The sequence below is a fragment of the Oryx dammah genome, unplaced genomic scaffold, assembly GCF_014754425.2.
Source record: "Oryx dammah isolate SB20612 unplaced genomic scaffold, SCBI_Odam_1.1 HiC_scaffold_28, whole genome shotgun sequence".
Lineage (NCBI taxonomy): Eukaryota > Metazoa > Chordata > Mammalia > Artiodactyla > Bovidae > Oryx > Oryx dammah.
The window spans coordinates 17,593,729-17,620,000 of record NW_024070212.1 but is presented as its reverse complement, the minus strand read 5'-3'; the positions used below and the strand labels follow the sequence as shown (position 1 = coordinate 17,620,000).

The 26,272-nt window shown below is 40.2% G+C and overlaps 1 protein-coding gene across 1 annotated transcript in view; it reads right to left on the bottom strand.

The window, feature by feature from the left end:
• Positions 1-7,961: 7,961 nt before the first annotated feature.
• Positions 7,962-26,272, bottom strand: part of LOC120855461 (filaggrin-like) — a 31,037-nt gene continuing 12,726 nt past the window's right edge. Inside the window, exons 4-5 of the mRNA XM_040229920.1 lie at positions 16,476-16,480; positions 7,962-7,978 (exon numbers count right to left, since the gene is read on the bottom strand). Of these exons, the coding sequence (XP_040085854.1) occupies positions 7,962-7,978; positions 16,476-16,480 (22 nt within the window). The remainder of the gene's footprint in view (positions 7,979-16,475; positions 16,481-26,272) is intronic.

The following is a 26,272-nucleotide window of genomic DNA, read 5'->3' as shown; positions in this document are numbered from 1 at the left end:
TAATTGGAGGCTAATTACTTTACAATATTGTATTGGTTTTGCCATACATTGACATGAATCCGCCACAGACCTATTATCTGCTGTGCCCTTATGTACTTCATTCTATCAATCCTCACAACAACCATATGATGTGGGTAATATTACCTCCATTTTTCAGATCAAAAAACTGAAGTTCAAAAACAAAACTTGTTTCTAGTCACTCAGTTATTGAGAAGGAAGATTCAAACTCAAATTTCTTTTTCTTTTCTTGGAAAAGAAAGGGTGTGAAGGACAGTTCATGAGGACTCTAATTTTAACTTAAAGAAAAACAAAACAAAACAACCAATGAACAAATAAGACCGGTGAGGATAACAGCTCCTTTCCACCCCTGTTCAGTCACATTTTCACCCTTGTCTGCAAGGCGCACTGTTACTATAGCGCCATCTGCTGAGTCTGATGGAAATGCTAGGGAAAGCCTCATCCCTTCTTTTACCTTCAAATCCTCAAGTAATTTCTGAGTGTTCTTTAAAGTTTAGTGTCTTTGAAAGAGGAGACTGTGTAAAAACAGGGGAATAACCACAGAGAGTGTTTCTGGTCATGATTAGGGGATAAATGGAATCAAAAGAAGTTAGCTGTAATATAAAACTGGCCAGGAAGACTTTCCCCTCATATTCTCCCTAGGTACAGGGTTAATTTGTTCCCTTATCTCAAAAGAATAAACAATGGATCTTATATAACTTTATAGCTTTGTATGATATGTTGATCTATTTTAAGCTCCAGTCCCAGGCCCTGGAATATCTCTGCTTGAGGACTGGCCTTCCTTTTCCTATTCTGTCTCAGTATTCTCTTTTTTTGGCCACCTAATGTGAAGACCGGACTCATTGGAAAAGACCCTGATGCTGGGAAAGATTACGAGATGGTTGGATGGCATCACTAACTTGATGGACATGAATTTGAGCAAGCTCTGGGAGTTCGTGTTGGACAGGGAAGCCTGGTGTGTTGCAGTCCATGGGGTTGCAAAGAGCTGGACACAACTGAGCGACTGAACTGATTCTCACTTTTCTCCTTGAAGTGCTCACAAATGCCCCATATACTGGGAATCTAGTGCTCATTCTTACTTGTATCCTTTTATTTATTCTGTCGATATCTTTCACTAGTGTGTTTCTATCTCTTTAACTTGCTATTTGATTCTCTTATTGACATGGCCATTTATAGCTTAAGGAACCCTTAGTTCTTAACTATGTGAGGCTTTCTGCATGTACACCTAGTCCGTCAATGTGGGCAGGTGAAGGAGGGTGATTGGGAGTGCTCCCTAGGGATTCTCCAGGTGTTACAGAGGTGGCACAAAAAACCTGCTAGCATGGGAGACAGCAAAGGGGTTGTTGGAACTTCATGTGTGGGAGGGGTAAGCTAAGACCTTGGCTGTTGGGAGTGAGATCCGGAACCTTTGTCTTTTAGTGTGTGTGTGTGTGTGTGTGTGTGTGTGTGTGTGTGAGTGAGGGTGGAGGAGGGGCACGGGGATGGGGAAGGGCAGAGGAAGATGGAGAGGGACTGGAAGAACAGAGGAAATGTAGTGAATCTTTTGAGTGTGAAGCTGATTGGGCCTTACTTTCCTTTCTGACCTTTTCTCTTCTTACTTGCCCTCTCCTCATAGGCTCTGCTGCTTAGAATCTGAAGCCCCACTGCTTCCTTGTTATTCTCCAGAACCTTCAGGGACACTCTTCCCTTAGGAATTTTATTTTAAGAATGTCTTCCCTCAGCCTCCATTTGGCTTAATCTTTTATCTCCTTCAAGTCTTTGCTGAAATATCGCCACCTCACAAGGCCTCCCCTGCTTGTTCTATGCGATCCAAATATCTAACATACTATACTATGGTTGGCTTATTCATTGTGTAGGGTTTTGAGCAGAGGAGGGGCATGATCTGACTCACTGCTGTGCTATTCGACAGTATGGAGATGAGGTCGAATCAGGAAGGTCAGTGAGGTGAGAGATGAGGGAGTGGGAGTACCAGTCTTCTGGCTTGGATGACTGTGTTGTTATCACACACACTGAGAAAAGCAATGCATGAGAAAGGGAGGACTTGAGATAGGAGATGATGAATTGTCATCTAAGTTATCTCCATCATCTTATTCTTCCCACCCATTCATAACTCTGCTTTCTAAGAGAGCAGTGAGCACTCCCTGTCTCTGACTTCTTTATCTTCTATTTACTTGTCAACTCTTTATGACCTAAGTTTCAGGATATTTTGAAGGCTCATCTTCAAGTCCTGTAAATGCTTTTGTTCTGCAAAGTTCCATCCTTAGTTCTCAGCCTGTCTGGATCAATTTTTTTTTAACCACTTACAAAGTTAGATAATGGATAATGAATGAGGCAAGACAGAATATTTATGCTTTTTATTAGCAACTTTTATGCAGTTAGACAGTCTGAAACCAAACACTTGAAACCTCTGTCTATAAACTCAAGATATTGCAGTCATAGTGATCTGATGAGGCTGTAAGACCTAATAGGTCAGCTTTGAGTCACATGTAATATCAGACTTGGCAGAAACTTCAAAACTTGAGTGCTCATATTTAACTCTTATTGAATCCTGCAGTTGATGGTCTTCTACCTCTGTTAGATTCAGACTGATCACTGGTATCAAATTAAGTTTATAACTTATTCTTGAGTTCAGTTCAGTTCATTTCAGTCACTCAGTCGTGTCCAACTCTTTGCGACCCCATGAACCGCAGCACGCCAGGCCTCCCTGTCCATCACCAACTGCTGGAGTCTACCCAAACCCATGTCCATTGAATTGGTGATGCCATCCAACCATCTCATCCTCTGTCGTCCCCTTCTCCTCCTGCCCTCAATCTTTCCCAGCATCAGGGTCTTTTCCAATGAGTCAGCTCTTTGCATCAGGTGGCCAAAGTATTGCTGTTTCAGTTTCAACATCAGTCCTTCCAATGAACACCCAGGACTGATCTCCTTTAGGATGGACTGGTTGGATCTCCTTGTAGTCCAAGGGACTCTCAAGAGTCTTCTCCAACATCACAGTTCAAAAGCATCAATACTTCAGTGCTCAGCTTTCTTTGTAGTCCAACTCTCCCATCCATACATGACCACTGGAAAAACCATAGCCTTGACTAGACGGACCTTGTTGACAAAGTAATGTCTCTGCTTTTTAATATGCTGTCTAGGTTGGTCATGACTTTCCTTCCAAGGAGTAAACGTCTTGTAATTTCAGGGCTGCAATCACCATCTGCAGTTATTTTGGTGCCCCCCAGCCAAATAAAGTCAGCCAGTTTCCACTGTTTCCACTGTTTCCCCATCTATTTGCCATGAAGTGATGGGACTGGATGCCATGATCTTAGTTTTCTGAATGTTGAGCTTTAAGACAACTTTTTTCACTCTCCTCTTTCACTTTCATCAAGAGGCTAAAGTTCTTCACTTTCTGCCATAAAGGTGGTGTCATCTGAATATCTGAGGTTATTGATATTTCGTGAGTACCTAAAATGAAATCCTTGCCTTCCTGTCTTACCTGTTGATTTGAACTCTGAATGATTAGAAGCAGATCCTGAGTGATCAAGCCTAAGCTTGTTGTACTTTTAATCCCAAATTTCAGTGACTGGAATCAAGGCTAAATGTTCTGTTCTATTATGTTCAGGCATCCATAGTCATATTTAGCACTTCTGTAACTACGGTGTTTGTAGTTACAACACAGATGTTTGCCTTTGTCTCTGCTAATGGCTGTCTGTATGTGATTAGACCCAAATTGACCTTGGTTTGACTTGTCTGTCTTCTGAGTGTACTATCTCCTGCCTGATTATTACTGTGCCTAAATTTTTCATGGAAAGAACTTGTTGTATACATTGTTCTTTTGGTGTTGGATTCTGGCTGCTCATGAGTAGATAACATTTATTTATGACTAGACCCTGAATTTCTAACATTGTCTTCAGAAATGTTCATGAATGGATCTTTTGGGGAGTTATTTTTTGGGTTTTGTTTGTCCATGGCCCCTACTCACATTGTCTATAGGTTTATGTTGACTCTTTATCTGAGTCTCCTTTACCACCTCTATGGAGAAGGAAATGGCAACCCACTCCAGTATTCTTGCCTGGGAAATCCCATGGACAGAAGAGCCTGGCAGTTTAGACTGAGCATGTCACACCGTAAGGAGATGCAACTGTGGACACCTGAAATGCCTCTGAAACCATTTCATTGTTTGGTAACACTGAGGTGGACTATGGGAAGTAAGTGACTGTCTATCCAGTCTCCTGATTGTCCATTGTCACTGGACTGAGTAAAATTAGATTACTACTGTTTGTTTGTACTAAATGTAGACTGCAGAGGTGAGAAGTGTCTGGAGCTCTCTCTTAAATGACTGTGGCTGGATCCATGTCTTCTTGTATCGGGCCCTGTATTGGGCCCAGATTCTCTGTGTATATATTCAAACTGCCCATGGACAGATGTTTGTCTTGAGGATCTAGCACTATTTTATGATTGTCTGTGACTAGAACCTTGTTTCTTATTTTGTCATATTTTGATTGTGATCAGCTCTGGGATTTCTTTGGAAGGAATGATGCTAAAGCTGAAACTCCAGTACTTTGGCCACCTCATGGGAAGAGTTGACTCATTGGAAAAGACTCTGATGCTGGCAGGGATTAGGGGCAGGAGGAGAAGGGGACGACCGAGAATAAGATGGCTGGATGGCATCACCAACTCAATGGACGTGAGTTTGAGTGAACTCTGGGGGTTGGTGATGGACAGGGAGGCCTGGCGTGCTGCAATTCATGGGGTCGCAAAGAGTCGGACACGACTGAGCGACTGAACTGAACTGAACTGAACTGAACTCATTGTTTATGACTATACTCAGACTATTCATGACTTGATGCTGACTGTCTATCTCAGTTTTCTGATTGTCTTTCACTGTAACTAGATTGACTATACCTGGGCACCATAGTGTACTTATCCTGACTCTAGCCTCTGTAGGTAAAAATTGGCCATGAGATGATCCTGAATGTCTGGAACTCTTTCCTGACTAGCCATGCTTGGATACATATCCTCTTATTGCTGACCCAGATTTTCTTGCATAGACCCAATCTATCCAGGATTAGTTTTGGGGCTTGTTGAGATCTTGACTGTCTATAGTTGTTTCCTCTTTGACCATGGTTAGACTGTTGTTTTCCTCTTGTGCTGGATCCCTGTTGCCTATGGCTATACTTAGACTGGTCATGCATGGATATTGACTATTCTTCTGAATCTTCTGATTGTTCTTTACTGTCACTGGACTGACTCTAGCTGTACCCACTGACAAATTGATGGCATGCCAAGGTACTGGGTTTGACTCCCTAGTAGATGTGTAGAGATATATGGAGAAAAGCAAAAGGTAGAATTGTAGAATTAAATTGTAGAATTGACCTTTAGCGGTCAAGCAGAGCCAGCCAAGCAGACCCAGAAGTAGTGATAATGAAGCAAGAGAAACCCATGAGAATATAGTGTCATGGAATACAAGAGGATTCAAGAGGAAGAGGTCAACTGTGCTAAATGCTGCTAAGATATCAAGCAGTAAAAATGAACATTCAGTTTGGCACATGAATATTATCCAGATGCCTTTTTGAATTTCAAAGTGTTTGTAGGCTTCAAACTTAACATGACCAAACCAGAGGGAACATAAAAGGGACCATTGTCTATCAACTTAGTCAGAGTCAATTGTTAGAATTCATCCTCCGTTCATTTTTTCCTCATCTTTGCTGTACATCAGCAAATGTGATTGACTTCCCTTCAAAATACCCTCCACTTATCTCCTAAATCTTTACTGCCACTAGCCTAGTCCCAGACCACTATTTCAACCATACAGTGAAATTAATGTCCTTATTTCTTACTACTTTGTCCCACAATCTACTTTCAACACAGTAATAGCCTAAAGTTTAAAAATGTAAATCAAAATGTTGCTTTCCTGTTTAAAATACTGCAAGAACTTTTTTTCATACTTAATTGAAAGCTTCTTACTACTATTCTCCTTGTGATTGGACCCCCATCTGCCTCTCTGTTCTCATTTTGTACCTCTATTCTCCCTTCTTTCATCATGCTAAACATACACTGAGCTTTCATCTCAGAAGACCATCATGTCTTTTCAGATGTACCTTCCTGAAGACTTTGTTCTCTGACTTGGTTATTGATTCTTTGTTCTCCACATAGCTGACTTCTATTTGTAATTCTGGTCTCTGCTCAAAGAGTCCTCCTCAGAGTAACTCTCCTTCCTGCCTAGATACTCTGATACATTTATTTTCTTTACAGTATTTACTACCATTTGAAATTCCTGTAGTGTCTATCTCCCCCTGTAGAATGTATAAGCTTTTTGAGAGAGTGATTTTATCTGCCTTGCCATCTGCAGTGAAGCCAGAGCCCAGTATAGAACCTGGATCAGAGTAGGCACTTATTTATATCTGTTGCAAAAGTGAACACATGAATATATTCATCTATGTAGAGTCTCCCTCCTTCATTTTTCCTTAGCACATGTTCATATTGCATCCTTTGCACACTTAGCACATTGTTCTACATATAGTATGTAATGTACTAAATTATAGTTAACATTTTATGGAATTGTCTCATATGTGGAAAGTGATCTTTGTGAGGGTAGTTTATTGATTTTTGTATCTCCACAGCTTATTCATCTTTGTGTCTCCAACAGGTATGAAAGTACCTATTCAATGGTAGAACTCAATAAATACTACCTGAATAAATGGAGTCATTTAATTATAATCAGATGAATTGAATTAGAATTTAGCCATTATTAATGTAGATAATAGACAGTCATGGGATTGGTCTCCTGAAATCAGCTTCTATCTTACTAAAGATTTATCTAAATTTTCATATATCCCAACTGTAAAGAAAGCTGAGTGCTGAAGAACTGATGCTTTTGAACTGTGGTGTTGGAGAAGACTCTTGAGAGTCCCTTGGACTGCAGGGAGATCCAACCAGTCCATTCTGAAGGAGATCAGCCCTGGGATTTCTTTGGAAGGAATGATGCTAAAGCTGAAACTCCAGTACTTTGGCCACCTCATGTGAAGAGTTGACTCATTGGAAAAGACTCTGATGCTGGGAAGGATTAGGGGCAAGAGGAGAAGGGGACAGCAGAGGATGAGATGGCTGGATGGCATCACGGACTCGATGGACGTGAGTCTGGGTGAACTCCAGGAGTTGGTGATGGACAGGGAGGCCTGGTGTGCTGCGATTCATGGGGTCACAAAGAATCGGACACGACTGAGTGGCTGAACTGAACTGAACTAAAGGTTTTAGGGGCACACAAGAGTTTCTTGCATCTTTAGATTCAACAGTGCAGGAAGCAGTCTAACTCATCTGATCCACAGGAAGAGCTGTATGATATTTAGATAAAGCCCTGGAAGACAGGGCTTCCCAGGTAGCACAGTGGTAAAGAATCCAGCTGCCAATACAGAAGACACAAGAGATATAGGTTTGATTTCTGGGTCAGGAAGATCCCCTGGAAGAAGAAATGGCAACCCACTCCAGTATTCTTGCCTGGAAAACTCCATGGGGTCACAAAAGAGTCAGCAACTGAGCACAAACACACACTTTGAAGAAAACAGAAACTATCAGTGATGCTGGCTCTCTTTTGGCCTCGCGTGTCTTAGGGCTGTATAGTACAGCTCTGCAAGGAGAGCAAAGGGTAATCTCCAAAAAGGCTCATTTCTGTCTTCAGTTTGCTCTCTATACAAAATGTAATGCTAATAGGGAGCCTAAAATAAAGAAAAAAAAAAAGCCAAGCTTCCAGTGGTATTATGCCTTAGAGCACAGTCCTAGATTTCCACCTTGGGTAATATTAAGTAGGAATAGTTGTATACATTTTTTCTTACATAGTTTGCCAAAGGAGTTGGCAGGGTGCTAAAGGAGTTGGCAGGATATGGCCTGAAGGAGTTGGCAGGTTGCTGAAGGTCAGGAGAGTGGCCATTTTATAGCAGCTAAAACTTCATACTTAGGAGGACTTATCCTTTATGAGATGGTCTGATTCATATTGTGAAATATATATTTGGGCTTAGTTGCCTCATGGTATGTGGGAATCTTCCCAAATCAGAGATTGAATCCATGTCCCTTGCATTGGCAGGTGGATTCTTAACCACTGGACCACCAGAGAAGCCCCTCATAGCTTCTTTAAGTACTCATTTCTGCTAATATTCACAACTTCCAGATTTAGATTAGTACTAGTGCCATCTACAAAACATTTTTACAGAAAGATTTCTTTGGAAATCACACATTCCTTGTATACATATATCATCCCTTATACATCCCTGTGTCTGCCATTGTGACTTAACAAATGCTTGATGTAATTTGTTGAAGAGTAGTGATCCTTGAACTGAGAATGAAAGAATATGTATGTGAAAGAAGTCTGAGAGAGGTCAAGAGTGTCAAAGAGTATGCCCAGCTAGGATTCCATGTGACCTGGTTGGTTACTGTGAATTCTATCTCTGAGTATTGAAGAAACCTGCCTATGAGATTAGTGAGTCACTCACTTCATGGGAAATAGATGGGGAAACAGTGGAAACAGTGTCAGACTTTATATTTTTGGGCTCCAAAATCACTGCAGATGGTGACTGCAGCCATGAAATTAAAAGATGCTTACTCCTTGGAAGAAAAGTTACGAACAACCTAGATAGCATATTCAAAAGAGAGACATTACTTTGCCGACTAAGGTCCATCTAGTCAAGGCTATGGTTTTTCCAGTAGTCATGTATGGATGTGAGAGTTGGACTGTGAAGAAGGCTGAGCACCAAAGAATTGATGCTTTTGAACTGTGGTGTTGGAGAAGACTCTTGAGAGTCCCTTGGACTGCAAGGAGATCCATCCAGTCCATTCTGAAGGAAATCAGCCCTGGGATTTCTTTGAAAGGAATGAGACTAAAGCTGAAGCTCCAGTACTTTGGCCTCTTCATGCGAAGAGTTGACTCACTGGAAAAGACTCTGATGCTGGGAGGGATTGGGGGCAGGAGGAGAAAGGGACAACAGAGGACGAGATGGCTGGATGGCATCACTGACTTGATGGATGTGAGTCTGAGTGAACTCTGGGAGTTGGTGATGGACAGGGAGGCCTGGCGTGCTGCGATTCATGGGGTCGCAAAGAGTCGGACATGACTGAGCGACTGAACTGAAGTGAATAGTAGTTTTTGAAGCACTGTGGTAAATAGGACAGAAAGGACATTGTAGAAGGAAAAATTTAGTTATATCATCCTGAGTTGGGAGGAGGGTCTATTTCTCTCAGGGCTACCCTGATGGCTCAGTTTGTAATCTGCCTGCAATGCAGGAGACCCCAGTTTGATTCCTGGGTTGGGAAGATCCTCTAGAGAAGGGAAGGGCTGCCTACTCCAGTATTCTGGCCTGAAGATTTTCATGGACTGTATAGTCCATGGGGTTGCAAAAAGTTGGAGATGACTGAGCTGTGGTCCACTGGAGAAGGGAATGGCAAGCTACTTCAATATTCTTGCCTTGAGAACCCCATGAACAGTATGAAAAGGCAAAATGATAGGATACCAAAAGAGGAACTCCCCAGGTCAGTAGGTGCCCAATATGCTACTGGAGATCAGTGGAGAAATAACTCCAGAAAGAATGAAGAGATGGAGCCAAAGCAAAAACAATACCCAGTTGTGGATGTGACTGGTGATAGAAGCAAGATCCAATGCTGTAAAGAGCAATATTGCATAGGAACCTGGAATGTCAGGTCCATGAATCAAGGCAAATTGGAAGTGGTCAAACAAGAGATGGCAAGGGTGAACGTCGACATTCTAGGAATCAGCGAACTAAAATGGACTGGAATGGGTGAATTTAACTCAGATGACCATTACATCTACTACTGCGGGCAGGAATCCCTCAGAAGAAATGGAGTAGCCATCATGGTCAACAAAAGAGTCCGAAATGCAGTACTTGGATGCAATCTCAAAAACGACAGAATGATCTCTGTTCGTCTCCAGGGCAAACCATTCAATATCACAATAATCCAAGTCTATGCCCCAACCAGTAACGCTGAAGAAACTGAAGTTGAACGGTTTTATAAAGACCTACAAGACCTTTTAGAACTAACACCCAAAAAAGATGTCCTTTTCATTATAGGGGACTGGAATGCAAAAGTAGGAAGTCAAGAAACACCTGGAGTAACAGGCAGATTTGGCCTTGGAATGCGGAATGAAGCAGGGCAAAGACTAATAGAGTTTTGCCAAGAAAATGCACTGGTCATAGCAAACACGCTCTTCCAACAACACAAGAGAAGACTCTACACATGGGCATCACCAGATGGTCAACACCGAAATCAGATTGCTTATATTCTTTGCAGCCAAAGATGGAGAAGCTCTATACAGCCAACAAAACAAGACCAGGAGCTGATTGTGGCTCAGATCATGAACTCCTTATTGCCAAATTCAGACTTAAATTGAAGAAAGTAGGGAAAACTGCTAGACCATTCAGGTATGACCTAAATCAAATCCTTTATGATTATACAGTGGAAGTGAGAAATAGATTTAAGGGTCTAGATCTGATAGATAGAGTGCATGATGAACTATGGAATGAGCTTTGTGACATTGTACAGGAGACAGGGATCAAGACCATCCCCATGGAAAAGAAATGCAAAAAACCAAAATGGCTGTCTGGGGAGGCCTTCCAAATAGCTGTGAAAAGAAGAGAGGCGAAAAGCAAAGGAGAAAAGGAAAGATACAAGCATCTGAATGCAGAGTTCCAAAGAATAGCAAGAAGAGATAAGAAAGCCTTCTTCAGCGATCAATGCAAAGAACTAGAGGAAAAGAACAGAATGGGAAAGACTAGAGATCTCTTCAAGAAAATTAGAGATACCAAGGGAACATTTCATGCAAAGATGGGCTTGATAAAGGACAGAAATAGTCTGGACCTAACAGAAGCAGAAGATATTAAGAAGAGGTGGCAAGAATACACGGAAGATCTGTACAAAAAATATCTTCACAACCCAGATAATCATGATGATGTGATCACTAATCTAGAGCCAGACATCTTGGAATGTGAAGTCAAGAAGGCCTTAGAAAGCATCACTATGAACAAAGCTAGTGGAGGTGATGGAATTCCAGTAGAGCTGTTTCAAATCCTGAAAGATGATGCTGTGAAAGTGCTGCACTCAATATGCCAGCAAGTTTGGAAAAGTCAGCAGTGGCCACAGGACTGGAAAAGGTCAGTTTTCATTCCAATCCCAAAGAAAGACAATGCCAAAGAATGCTCAAACTATTGCACAATTGCACTCATGTCACACTTTAGTAAAGTAATGCTCAAAATTCTCCAAGCCAGGCTTCAGCAATACGTGAACTGTGAACTCCCTGATGTTCAAGCTGGTTTTCGAAAATGCAGAGGAACCAGAGATCAAATTGCCAACATTCTCTGGATCATGGAAAAAGCAAGAGTTCCAGAAAAACATCTATTTCTGCTTTATTGACTATGCCAAAGCCTTTGACTGTGTGGATCACAATAAACTGTGGAAAATTCTGAAAGAGATGGGAATAGCAGACCACCTGACCTGCCTCTTGAGAAACCTATATGCAGGTCAGGAAGCAACAGTTAGAACTGGACATGGAACAACACACTGGTTCCAAATAGGAAAAGGAGTACATCAAGGCTGTATATTGTCACCCTGCTTATTTAACTTCTATGCAGAGTACATCATGAGAAACACTGGACTGGAAGAAACACAAGCTGGAATCAAGATTGCCGGGAGAAATATCAATAACCTCAGATATGCAGATGACACCACCCTTATGGCAAAAAGTGAAGAGGAACTAAAAAGCCTCTTGATGAAAGTGAAAGAGGAGAGCGAAGAAGTTGGCTTAAAGCTCAACATTCAGAAAACAAAGATCATGGTATCTGGTCCCATCACTTCATGGGAAATAGATGGGGAAACAGTGGAAACAGTGTCAGACTTTATTTTCGGGGGCTCCAAAATCACTGCAGATGGTGACTGCAGCCATGAAATTAAAAGATGCTTACTCCTTGGAAGAAAAGTTATGACCAACCTAGATAACATATTCAAAAGCAGAGACATTACTTTGCCGACTAAGTTCCGTCTAGTCAAGGCTATGGTTTTTCCTGTGGTCATGTATGGATGTGAGAGTTGGACTGTGAAGAAGGCTGAGCGCCGAAGAATTGATGTGTTTGAACTGTGGTGTTGGAGAAGACTCTTGAGGGTCCCTTGGACTGCATGGAGATCCAACCAGTCCATTCTGAAGGAGATCAACCCTTGGATTTCTTTGGAAGGAATGATGCTAAAGCCTAAACTCCAGTACTTTCGCCACCTCATGCGAAGAGTTGACTCATTGGAAAAGACTCTGATGCTGGGAGGGATTGGGGGCAGTAGGAGAAGGGGACGACTGAGGATGAGATGGCTGGATGGCATCAGGGACTTGATGGACGTGAGTCTGAGTGAACTACGGGAGATGGTGATGGACAGGGAGGCCTGGCGTACTGCAATTCATGGGGTCACAAAGAGTCGGACAGGACTGAGAGACTGAACTGAACTGAGTGACTTTCACTTTCACTTTCTATTTTCTCTCTTTCCCTAGTGGCTCAAACAGTGAAGAATCTGCCTGCAATGCAGGAGACCTAGGTTCAATCCCTGGGTTGGAAAGCTCCCCTGGAGAAGGAAATGGCAACCCACTCCAGTACTCTTGCCTGGAGAATTCCATGGACAGAGGAGCCTGGCAGGCTACAGTCCATGGGGTCACAAAGAGTTAAACAATGACTAGTGGCTTTCACTTTTTTCACTCTGAAGTACTGTGGTAAATGGGACAGAGAGAACATTGTAGGTGGGAAAATTTAGTTATATCATCCTGAGTTGGAAGGACAGTCTATTTTTCTCTCTTTTATCATTGTTATTACCCTGGAATATTAGGCATAGGCCATATATAGTGTTTTTACTGCTAACTCTTTGGGCACACATTCAGCCTTGCACTTCATTTTTCTAGACCATTATTTCTCACTGCCTAATGATTCATTCTCCGCTTGGTACTTAGATGTCCCTGTTATCTCAAACCTAAGAGGTTCAAACTGATTCCTTATAACATATAATGAGAAGTATCTTTTCTCCTGTTATCTTTTGTTGTATCAGTAATATCATCATCGTCAGTCTATGAGCTTCTATCGTCATTCTTCCTTTCTCACCTTTTCTTAAACCTGCATCCTGAGATAACCACCACATCCTATCCTGTTAGTCCTACCTCAGACTTTTCTTTTAGACCCAGCTCTCCTCTGTCTTCAGCACTACTAGTTTTATTTTGACCCTGGTCACCTTGCATCTTGACCTTTACAGCACCTTTGCAATCAGCCTTTCTCTGCCACCTGGATATCTCCCTGCTACTCCTTCTATACTGCTACCCAGTTCATCTTCCTATAAATAAATCTAATCATGTCATTTTCCTGCTTTAAAGCTCATGGTGTCTCTCTTTTGCCTATAGAATAATTTGAAATTATTTGAAATTTGGACCCACAAGCCTCCTTGAAATTGGATAGGAATCCACTTTTTAAGCTTGTTCTCCTACCACTGTCTCTTATGGGATTGTCCTTTTGAATGTTAAAACTGTTCTTGATCACACCCTCACTCTTAATCTCACGTCATTGCCTATGCTATTTTTTCTGCTGCATATATTCTCTGTCCAACAAGTTCTCCTGTATATACTGTAAGATCTGCCTGAAATGCCATCACTTATATGCTTTCTGTGACTTCCTCTGAGGCCATGGGCTTTACGATCCTATGGATCCCACCAGGCTCCTCTTGCCTTGGGATTTCCAAGGCAATAATAATGAAGTGGGTTGCCATTCCCTTCTCCAGGGGATTTTCCTGACCCAGGGGTTGAACCTGGGTCTCCTGCATTGCAGGCAGATTCTTTATCCTGTGAGCCACAAGTTAAGCTACAGTATTTGGGACCATTAAGGAAGGCACACACTGTTCTCTTGGAGGCACCATGTGCAGTAAACTATGAAAGCCTCTGACTCTGAGGTGGTGCACCTAAGACCCTTGTCTAACCAGGATTTCCCAAATGTTTTTTAACTTTGGAATTCTTGTTTTGAAGAAGAATGCATTATTAGCTAGGAAGATAGTAAGGGAAATGCTTCCCTATGTTAAACACTCTCTGGAGCATAATAAAAGGACAAAAAAAATCAATTTTTTTAAGCATTCACTCCTCTTAATTTCTCCTCGATTTGTGTGTGTGTGCGCTCAGTTATGTCAACTTTTTGTGACCCCATGAGGTGTGGTCTGCCAGGCTCCTCTGTCCATGGAATTTTCCAGGCAAGAATACTGGAGTAGGTTGCCATTTCCTGCTCCAGGGGCTCCTCCTAGCCCAGGGATTGAACTCACATCTACTATGTCTTCTGCACTGGCAAGTGAATTCTTTACCATTGAGCCACCTGGGAAGTGCCTTCACAGAAGCTTTTGGCACTTAATGACTCTAGCCACATTGCTGGAAATGTATGAGGTGGCTGAGGCCCTCAGAGGAATGGTGGCAGGCTCTGTCCTTATGATGAAAGACATCTGAATCTTGCTGACTCATGGGTTGCTAACAGTTTGCAGGGTGGTTAGCTGGCGTGCTGAAAAACTGTTTCCCTGATTTGTAAGTAGGTGGCCATTTTAATCAGTGACTTAAACAACAAAGTGAATAGATGGCCAATATGTTGTATGTAAGATTCAACACCACTGAATATAGAGACTCAGAAAGAAAGGGTGTAAAAATTTAGCAGAGGTCATTCTAAGAGTGATGAATGTGATAAATGTTAAAATCTGAGTTTAGAAATAAAATAGCATCCTTATCTTCAAGATTATTGACCTAGCTTTGCACAAGACTCTGGTACCACATTGCATATTATTTGCAATTTTCTGCCCATATAAACTGAGGGAGATTATTCAAAAGGTAGCAGATAATAACAATAGTATAAAAAATTATCTTGGGCTGTGAACCTCTATGAAACCAGAATAATCACTGACATACAGTTCCAAAAGTCCTTCAAGTGTGACCTTGTGTCATCAATGACGCCCTTTTATGTTGAAGCCATAGCATCCTCAAGCAGTGCTGATCTCATGGTGAAGTCTGGCTCAGTCTCTCCATCAGCATTTTAATTCCTTCATCAGCATCTCAGTTTTGAATCATGTTTACCATGTCCTGTAGTTTCCCAGCTCTACTTTAGGATTTTCTGATCAACTGAAGACAAAGCCCTTCACACTGGATCAGATATTTTTAGTGGTATCCCCAGTGGTGGTGAGCATACCAGGGAAGTGATGTGGAACCCAGGCTCTTTCACTACTTCAGGGTGAATTCTCTTCCCTCAGGGATATTCTTTTAAGAGGTTTGGGGCTGTCTTTCTCCTTTCATCAAAACTCTTCATCCTCATTCCCTGGGATCCAACTCTTCTCCCACTATTTTGCATGTCCTCTCTTGGGACCCATTAAGTGCCCATGCACCATGTACCCCTATCACTCAAGATAACTATCACTGAATTGTGTGTAATTAATATGTGGTGTGGTTATATTTCAACTAAATTTTTAGTGCAATTCTATTTTTAAAAATCTTGTGAGTTAAGTTTATATCTTGGGGTTGACCTAAAAAACACACCCACCACTGCTTTTGAGTAGACCAGACCATAAGCCAGCCTAGAACAATGTCGACTGCTAAAGTTTTGGAGTCTGACCCACTGAGGTTGCCTCCAGACTCTTCTGTTTGCAGCTCTATGACCTCAGGCAAGTTACCTAGCGCTTTTGAGTTGGTCTCTCATCTTTGTGTGCATGCTAAGTTGCTTCAGTCATGGCCGACTTTTTTGCGATCCTATGGACTGTGGCCCTCCAGGCTCCTCTGTCCATGGGATTCTCCAGGCCAGAATTCTGGAGTGGGTTGCCGTGCCCTCCTCCAGGGGATCTTCCCGACCCAGGAATCGAGCTCGCGACTCTTATGTCTCCTGCCTTGGCAGATGGATTCTTTACCACTAGTGCCACCTGGGAAACCGCTCATCTTTAAGATGGGGGTAAAATGCCTGTTTTAAAGGGCTATTGAGAACATTAAATAAGTTAATTCTGTCAAGTAGCTGGCACATTGCCTCAAAGTTTAGTGATATTAAAACTCATAGCTAATAATTATATAATTATCAGAGTTTAGTTGTCAGCCTAATGTTGACTGTCTTAATTGGGTGAACTTATGTACTTGTATGTGTTTCCAGTAAGAGAAGATCTAAGAATGTAAATGTCTCTTTCAGGACTTTTCCTTTTAGGGGATACTTCCCTGGAGCGCTCAGGGAGCATACTGCAGTGGGTACAGTGTGATCTGGGTGCTGCCCAACCCCCTTTCTGAACTTCAGAAAATCATGGTAGGTTTTCATGTCACTTGGAGTACAACCTCAGGGAAATTGTGACTTGTGAGTAGAGTTCCTCCAAATAGTGCTTTTTCCTTTCTCCAGGGAATCCTATCAACTCAGGGATCGAACTCAGGGCTCCCACATTGCAGGTGGATTCTTTACCAGCTGAGCCACAAGGGAAGCCCTGTCCTCAGAAGAAGATGCTAATAAATCTGTGCCTTAGCTCACATCATCAAAAAAACTACAAACTGTAAATGCTGGAGAGGATGTGGAGAAAAGGGAACCCTCTTGCCCTGTTGGTGGGAATGTAAATTGATACAGCCACTAGGGAGAACAGTATGAATATTCCTTAAAAAAAAAAAAAAACTAGGAATAAAACTACCATATGACCCAGTGATCCCAGTTCTGGGTATATATCCTGAGAAAACCATAATTCAAAAAGACACATGTATGCCAGTGTTCATTTCCACACTATTTACGGTAGCCATGACATGGTAGCAACCTCTATGTCCATAGACAGATGGATAAAGAAGGTATGGTATACATATACAATGGAATATTACTCAACCATAAAAAGGAATGAATATGAGTCAGTTGAACTGAAGTGAATGAACATAGAACCCATTATACAGAGTGAAGTAGGTCAGAAAGAGAAAACACATATCATATATTAACGCATATATTTGGAATCTAGAAAAATGGTAGTGATGAACCTATTTGTAGGGCAGGAATAGAGATCCTCACATAGAGAACAGATTTTTGTACACAGTGTGGGAGGGGGAAGGTGGGGTGAATTGAGAAAATGGCATTGACATATATATATATACTACCATGTGTAAAATGGGTAGCTAATGGGAAGCTGCTATATAACACAGCGAGCCCAGCCTGGCACCCTGTGATGAACTAGAGGGGTTGGGGGGTGGGCAGTGGGAAGGAGGCTCAAGAAGGAGGGGATATATGTGAGTATATATATATACTCATGGCTGATTTGAGTTACTGTACAGCAGAAGTCAACACATAAAGCAATTATTCTCCAATTAAAAATACAAGAAGGAAGGCAGCTGTTCATGTTTTTATGTGGAATCGTCCAACTAAATCAGATTCAGAATACTTGAGCTAAAATGGTGCAGGCCAAATAAAACACATCTGTAGGCCAGATTTTGCCTTTAGGTGACTAGTAAAACCTCTGATTAGGATGTGATTCAACTTTAAAACTATTAGAAAGTTCCTGGTAAAGTACATTCATCTATTAAAGTATTGTTTTCCACCTCTGATATGCTCTTAGAAATCCAAGCCAGAAATCTAGGAGAGTATCTGAGACTTTCCTTTTGCACAATCACCACATTCAGTGTATCCTCAAATCATATTCATTTTGTCTCAGTCATGTCTTTGATATTCAGTTCTGCTTTGCTGTTACTGACCCATAACAAAATTTTGCATAGATTTGCAATGGTCTCCTAGCTAGTCTTCTTGCCACTGATGTCATCCCTTTCATGTCTTGCCACCAAATGATCTTTCAAAATGCAACTGTAATCGTATTTTCTATTAAAACCCCTTGTTGGCTCTTCCTATCAGACTGTGGAGACCAAATCCTTTAGGATGGCTTACCAGGAGCCTTTTGATCTGGTTCCTAGGTTTCCAGAATCACCTAATGCCATGTCCCAACATTCATCTCATATCTTATCTATGTCGAGCTACTATCACTTCCTTTACTGCACCTTTATTTATTAATTTATTTCGTCTTTGGGATTCTGCACAGGATGGTTAACTCCCCTGGAATACTCTCCCATCTAAGTCATCATGGCACATTTCCAGGCATTTGTAGAGATTCAGTGTATGTTCCTTTTAAATTCAAAAGTTTTATCTGAACCAGTCTTCCTTACCAGTAAATACTGTTAGCTAGCACCTTTACTTTCAACCACCACTTCATATTAATAATATATTTTTAAATCTACTTGTCATGCTATTATGGCTTTCCTCCATCATTAGTGATTTCTTAAAGGAACAAATCTGTCTTGTTTTTGTAACTCTAACATTTAGTATAGAGACTAACAATTAAATTATTAATTATTTCCTTGAATCCTCCTGATGAAAGAATGAAATAATGTTCATCAGGAGCCAACCAACAACCCATATTATCTAGACTCTGATTAGTCTAATCCTTATTCTCAGCTTTCTGTTCGAAGATGTGTGGAAATGTGTTTGTCTAGGGCCAGACATCCATTGACATGTACTTAGCCAAACCTTCCCTCACATGACAGGTTGGGAGAGGTGCTGAAAAGAGGAACACATTTTTGGAAGGGAAAAGCAATGAAAATTGATAGCTATATGGGCCCACAAAGAGCTAGGGACTATTTTGTTCATTTTCATATGAAGCTATATAGATAAGTCTTTTGTTAAATTAAAACTGCAGTCTTATTGCCAAGGGTTGTCACTTTGGCAATAGCATATGATATGATTTTAATTTACTCATTTTCTTCTTATGTCTCCTAGTCCCCTGAATGTTAACATCTTAGCAGTAAGTGGTCATCTTGGTGGCATGATTTCTTAACTGCTTAGAACCTGAAATGGCACCATTAGTCAATGATTGATGTTTTTGTACATTTTAATGGTATATTTTTCTAGAATCAAGAAGAGACTCTGCTTGGATTATGATAAGCTTTTATTTTGAGAATTTTAGGTTCAACTGATTTTCTACTGACGTTTTACTGCCAAGGAAGGAAAAAAGCATTGCTGAGTGAATGTGAAAATTTGCCCTCTCTTTTGAGACTCTAAAACTGGATCCATGAGCTGTATTTTTAGAGGAAAACAGGAAAGGAAACTTGCTTAATCTGGATCCACTGTGTGTCAGAAATGGTGCTAGCCAGTATGTTGCAGTAGAAGGGGGCTGGGCTTTGAGGTTTTATCATTCAGTCCATCAGTTCAGTTCAGTTCATTTCAGTCGCTCAGTCGTGTCCAACTCTTTGCAACCCCATGAATCGCAGCACGCCAGGCTTCCCTGTCACTCAAACTCATGTCCAGAGTTCATTCAAACTTATGTCCATTGAGTCGGTGATGCCATCCAGCCATCTCATCCTCTGTTATCCCCTTCTCCTCCTATCCCCAATCCCTCCCAGCATCAAGGTCTTTTCCAATGAGTCAACTCTTCACATGAGATGGCCAAAGTATTGGAGATTCAGCTTCAACATCAGTCCTTCCAATGAACACCCAGGGCTGATCTCCTTTAGGATGGACTGGTTGGATCTCCTTGCCAGTCCAAGGGACTCTCAAGAGTCTTCTCCAACACCACAGTTCAAAAACATCAATTCTTCAACACTCAGCTTTCTTCACAGTCCAACTCTCACATCCATACATGACCACAGGACCTTGACTAGACAGACCTTAGTCGGCAAAGTAATGTCTCTGCTTTTCAATATACTATCTAGGTTGGTCATAACTTTCCTTCCAAGGAGTAAGCGTCTTTTAATTTCATGGCTGCAGTCACCATCTGCAGTGATTTTGGAGCCCCCCAAAATAAAGTCTGACAGTGTTTCCACTGTTTCCCATCTATTTCCCATGAAGTGACAGGACCAGATGCCATGATCTTAATTTTCTGAATGTTGAACTTAAGCCAACTTTTTCACTCTCCTCTTTCACTTTCATCAAGAGGCTTTTTTGTTCCTCTTACCTGTAGGTAAATTATTTTTGATGTCTTTGCTCATCAGTTTTATAATTTGTAAAGGGTAAATTATAATCTTTTTCTTTACTATATTGTGAGTAAGGTGATGTGTAGTGAGAAATCAATAAAGTTCCACTCTCTTTTTATATGGTAGAAAAAATAACATTGTAATTCAATATTTTGAGTAAGGTCAACTTATAGAAGGTTACTACCAGTGAAGTAGAATGTTGCTAGCTGTGGATGAAATTTTTTTTTAATTTACGTATTTGACAGGTAACATTATATTGGTTTCAGATTTACAGCCTAATTCAGTATTTTGTATACATTGCAAACTGTTTACTTCAATAAGTCTGCTTAACATCCATCACCATATATAGTAAATGTTTGTTCTTGTGATGGGAACTTTAAAGATTTACTCTTGTAAAAGAATGAAACTAGATCACTTTCTAACACCGCACACAAAGATAAACTCAAAATGGATTAAAGATCTAAATGTAAGACCAGAAACTATAAAACTCTTAGAGGAGAACATAGGTAAAACACTCTCCGACATAAACCACAGCAGGATCCTCTATGATCCACCTCCCAGAATTCTGGAAATAAAAGCAAAAATAAACAAATGGGATCTAATTAAAATTAAAAGCTTCTGCACAACAAAGGAAAACATAAGCAAAGTGAAAAGACAGCCTTCCGAATGGGAGAAAATAATAGCAAATGAAGCAACTGACAAACAACTAATCTCAAAAATATACAAGCAACTCCTGCAGCTCAATTCCAGAAAAATAAACGACCCAATCAAAAAATGGGCCAAAGAACTAAATAGACATTTCTCCAAAGAAGACATACGGATGGCTAACAAACACATGAAAAGATGCTCAACATCCCTCATTATTAGAGAAATGCAAATCAAAACCACAATGAGGTACCACTTCACACCAGTCAGAATGTCTGCGATCCAAAAATCTGCAAGCAATATATGCTGGAGAGGGTGTGGAGAGAAGGGAACCCTCCTACACTGTTGGTGGGAATGCAAACTAGTACAGCCACTATGGAGAACAGTGTGGAGATTCCTTAAAAAATTGCAGATAGAAATGCCTTATGACCCAGCAATCCCACTGTTGGGCATACACACAGAGGAAACCAGAATTGAAAGAGACACATGTACCTCAATGTTCATTGCAGCACTGTTTATAATAGCCAGGACATGGAAACAACCTAGATGTCCATCAGTAGATGAATGGATAAGAAAGCTGTGGTACATATACACAATGGAGTATTACTCAGCCATTAAAAAGAATACATTTGAATCAGTTCTGATGAGATGGATGAAACTGGAGCCGATTATACAGAGTGAAGTGAGCCAGAAAGAAAAACACCAATACAGTATACTAACACATATATATGGAATTTAGGAAGATGGCAATGATGACCCTGTATGCAGGACAGCAAAAAAGACAGATGTGTATAGCGGACTTTTGGACTCAGAGGGAGAGGGAGAGGGTGCGATGATTTGGGAGAATGGCATTGAAACATGTATAATATCATGTAAGAATCGAAATGCCAGTCTATGTCTGATGCAGGATATGACACGCTTGGGGCTGACACGCGGGGATGACCCAGAGAGATGTTGTGGGGAGGGGGGTGGGAGGGGGGCTCATGTTTGGGAACGCATGTACACCTGTGGTGGATTCATGTCAATCTATGCCAAAACCAATACAGAATTGTAAAGTAAAAATTAAAAATAAATAAATAAATAAATTTAAAAAAAAATAAAATTAAAAAAAAGAAAGAAAGTGAAAAAAAATAAAATAAAATCAAACTAAATATCATTAATGGGTTATAAGTCATGGAATAAAACAAGAATAAACAATACAACCAGAAAAAAAATAAATAAAGATTTACTCTTTTAGTACTTTCAAATATGCAACACAATATTATTAACTATAGCCACTATACTGTGCATTATGTCCCCTTGACTTATTTATTTTACAACTGAAGAAGTTTTGGCATCCAGTACCTATTTCGACCACCCTGAAACCTCCACCAGCCACCAGTCTGTCCTCTATATCTGTGAGCTTGTTTTCTCTTTTTTTTAATTAATTTATTTTATATCCCACCTGTAAGTGAGATCATGTGGTATTTGTCTTCCTCTGTCTGACTTAGTTCCCGTAGCATAATGCCCTCAAGGCCCATCCATGTTGTTGCAGATGTCAAGATTTCATTCCTTTTTAATGGCTGAATAATATTCCATTGTGTGTATATATGCCACATTTTCTGTATCCATTTATCTACTGATGGACATTCAGGTTGTTTCCAGATCATGGTTATTATAAGTAATGCTGCAGTGAATATGTGGATTCATATTGAGTATATCTTTTTGAGTTACTACTGTTTTTGTTTTCTTTGGATAAATACCCCAAAGTGGACTTGCTGGATTATTGTTGTTGTTCAGTCACTAGGTTGTGTCTGACTCTTTGTGACCCCGTGGACTGCAGCATGCCAGGCTTCCCTGTCCTTCAGTATCTGGAAGTGATAGTGATTAGATTATATATAGTTCTAACTAGATTATATATAGTTCTAATTTTACTTTTTTGAGGTACTTCCACACTGTTTTACATAGTGACTGTACTGATTTACTTTCCCACCAGCAGTGCATAAGGGTTCTTTTTCCCCCTTATTCTCACCAACACTTGTTATCTCTTATCTTTTTGATAACAGCCATTCTAGCAAGTCTGGGGTGATGTCTCACTGTGGTTTTGATTTGCATTTTCCTCATTTAGTTGTGTTGAGGGTCTTTTCATGTATCTGCTGGCCATCTGTATGTCTTCTTTGAAAAACTTTCTATTGAGATCTGCTTGTTTTTTAAGAATTAGTTTTTTGTTCTTGTTTTTGTTTTTGCTATTGAGTTGTATGAATTCGTCATACACTATTTTGGATAGTAACTCCTTATCAGATATATGACTTGCAAGTATTTTCTCTTACTCAGTGTGCTGCCTTGGATGAATCTTGACTTTAAGCTGATGGTATTCAAACTTAACTTCTTTCCTTGAGTTCCTTAGATTTCACGTTTGAGCATACACAGATTATCTAACTGTATTCCAAGTTTCTGCATATTCCTTTAACTCCAGGAAGCTGACCTCTCATCCATATGTTCTAATTGAGGAATTCACTTAAATTCTTTACCTTTAAAATTTTTATCTTAGAAAAAATTGACAAAGTGTAGTGGTTTTGAAAAATGTGCTTCAATTGCTTGGCAATTCTCTCTGAAAGATGGGGGTCCTTCTGCTTGAATTTGAGCCAACGTTTGTGACTTGCTTGTAACCACTAGAATACAGAGGAAGTGATTGTATGCCATTTCTGAGGGTAATTCAGAAAAAACCATGTAGCTTCTATTTGGTTTTCTTGGCATGCTTTCTCTGGGGAAGACAGGCATGTAAGACATCAGACCACTTTGGGATTACCAGGCTGGAGAGGACATATTGAGGTGCTCCAGTCAGTGGCCCAGCTCATCTCCCAACTGACAGCCAGTCTTGTGGATGAACCACGTGTATTTGTATCTTTTATCTAGTTGAGCCTTCAGATGATTGAAACCCCAGCTGACATCTAATTATTACTTAAAACTTGATGAGAAACCCCAAGTTAGGACTGCTCAGCCAAGCGCTTCCAAGCCCAAAGATCTGGGAGTTTTCCTTGAATCTACACTGTCTAATATACTCCAGAACAAATCCATCAGCAAGTTCTACTGATTCTGTTTTTAAAATATACACCAATTATAACCATTTCTTGCTCCCTCTATTGCCTCTGCCCCCATCCCAGCTGCTTTAATATTCGGGGTTGACTCCTGTCACTCTTCAGTCTTGCCTTTAAACCCCACTAAAACATATCTTCCATCAGGCAGTTAAAATGATGTTTTTGAAATGAAAAATCATATTATTATCACTCTACTGGTTGAAATCCTTCAAAAGCTTCCTATCAAATCAGAATAAAATTCAGCCTCCAGCCCAGGCACCAAAACCAAAATTAAACAAATGGGACTATATCAGACTTAAAAAGTTCAGTACATGAAAAGATAGAAAAGCAACTTCTCTGGCAATCCAGTGGCTAAGACTCTGCAGTCCCAATGTGGGGAGCACAGGTTCAAACTCTGGGCAGTGAATTAGATCCCACATGCTATAACTAAGAGTTCTCATGCTGCAACTAAAGATCCCTCTTACCACAGTGAAGATGGAAGATCCCATGTGCCATAACTAAGACCTGGCTTACAACCAAATAGATGAATAAATAAACAAATATATATTTTTAAAAAGAGCAGAATGAAAAAGCAATGTATGTTACAGGAGAAAATTTGAAAATTACATATCTCCAAGGGGCTAGTATCCAAAATATGTGAAGTCCTATGAACATATCAGCAATTAAAGAACTGATTAAAAAATGGGCAAAGGTCTTGAATAGACAATTACCCAAAGATGATATATAAAAGATCAGGTGTGCAACATCCCAATTATTAGAGAAATGCAAATCAAAACCATAATGTGATACCACCTCATACTCATTAAGATAGCCACTATCAAAAAACCAAAAATAACAGGTGTTGGTGAGGACCTGGAGGAATTGGAACTCTTCTGCACTGTTGGTGGGAATGTAAAATGCTATAGCTCCTATGGAAAAAATTATGCTAGTACCTCAATTAAGTATGAAATTTCTGTATGATCCAGCAACAAAATAATTGAAAGCAGGGTGTGGAATATATATATCTACAACCATGTTCATAGAAGCATTATTCAAAATAGCCCCAAAGTGGAAGAAACCTAAATGTCTTTCTAACAGATGAATAGATAGACAAAAGGTGGAATATACACAGAGTGGAATGTTATTTGGCCTTAAAAAGGGAAACATCTTCACATACTATAATACAGCATGTCTCAGTTTCCTTTGGAAAATGTGTTTATATCTTTGTAAGAAGGACTTATGGTCAGTGTTTTGTTTCCTGATCTTGGTTTGACATGGTTAATAGTCACTTGGACTGATGTTCTGATAATAATTATGCTGCTGTCCGTGATGGTGCTAAGCCTTTTTTTATATTGATGGTGACTATATGGAACAAAGACTATGTTGGAGAAAAATATAGGATTTGATTAAATTATTTCTTCCTTGGACTCCTTATTTCTTTGCATGGTATACATCTGCCATTTGGACATACAGTTGTCAGTGAGAGAAAAAGATGTCATTCTTACCAAGGGGAGATAAGTCTTTTAGGGTCTATGAGAAATAAGCATGGAAGAGACAAACTATGATATGATCAATTGTTTATTTTCCATTTTCATGCCATTCACTCTTTTATATTCTATATGCCCAAAGTGATTAATAAATGCAGAATAATACAGAGTTCCAAAGAAGGATACTTGAGGCAGGTGTGCTGACTGATAATAAGATATAGCAGATTTGCTTGATGTAACAGTGACTTTGTTCTGTTGGTTCTTTTAATATTTTTGATTAATATTAATCTGTACCAATCTGGAGAGGTCCAGATATGTACCTCTCGAAAGGAAAATCCTTCCTTGAACCACAGCTCCGCAAATACTCATGGTTTTCCAAGTTTAACACTCCATGATATCTATTTCTTCTATTAACCAGTTCTTAACCACAAAGCTCAAAGTTTCCTATAGAACAAAAAGAAATTATCACCAATGTAAAGAAATAGTGTCACTAATTTTTAAAAAATGATAAGAAGAAGTAACACCCTGAGGGTAAAGAAATTTCCATGAATCAAAGTTATGCCTTTGTAATATCCTAAACTTTGGGTTAATTACTTTATTAATACTTTATTAATACTCATTCATAATAATAGTGTTTCCATGACTGTCCAAAACCCAGCTGTTTTGAAATATTATTTGAATGGCCATAAGTTCCAGGGTGTATATTACGGACTATTATATTGGATCTCATTATTTCTCCTCTATATTAAGGTTTCTCCCTGTTTTCCATATGACTGGAATCATGACTGAAATTTTCAGCTGGAGAATGTCCAGTCCCTAGCTGTCCATAGTCATAATTGGAACTGCCATAGCTGCCATGTCTCCAAACTTGGCCTGCACCATGATTTTGGATCCTTGAGTAGAATGCAGACATTCCTTGGTTGGTCACTATCTGATTACCCGAACCTCTTGAATGACCCTTGCTGTCACTGGCCTGACTAACACTGGATTGCCTATGTCTGCTGCTTCCAGATCCAGTGGATGTTTCTCCATGACCAGTTCCAGAGCTTCTGGAGCTGTCCCTTGACTGCTCATGGTGGCTCCCCTGT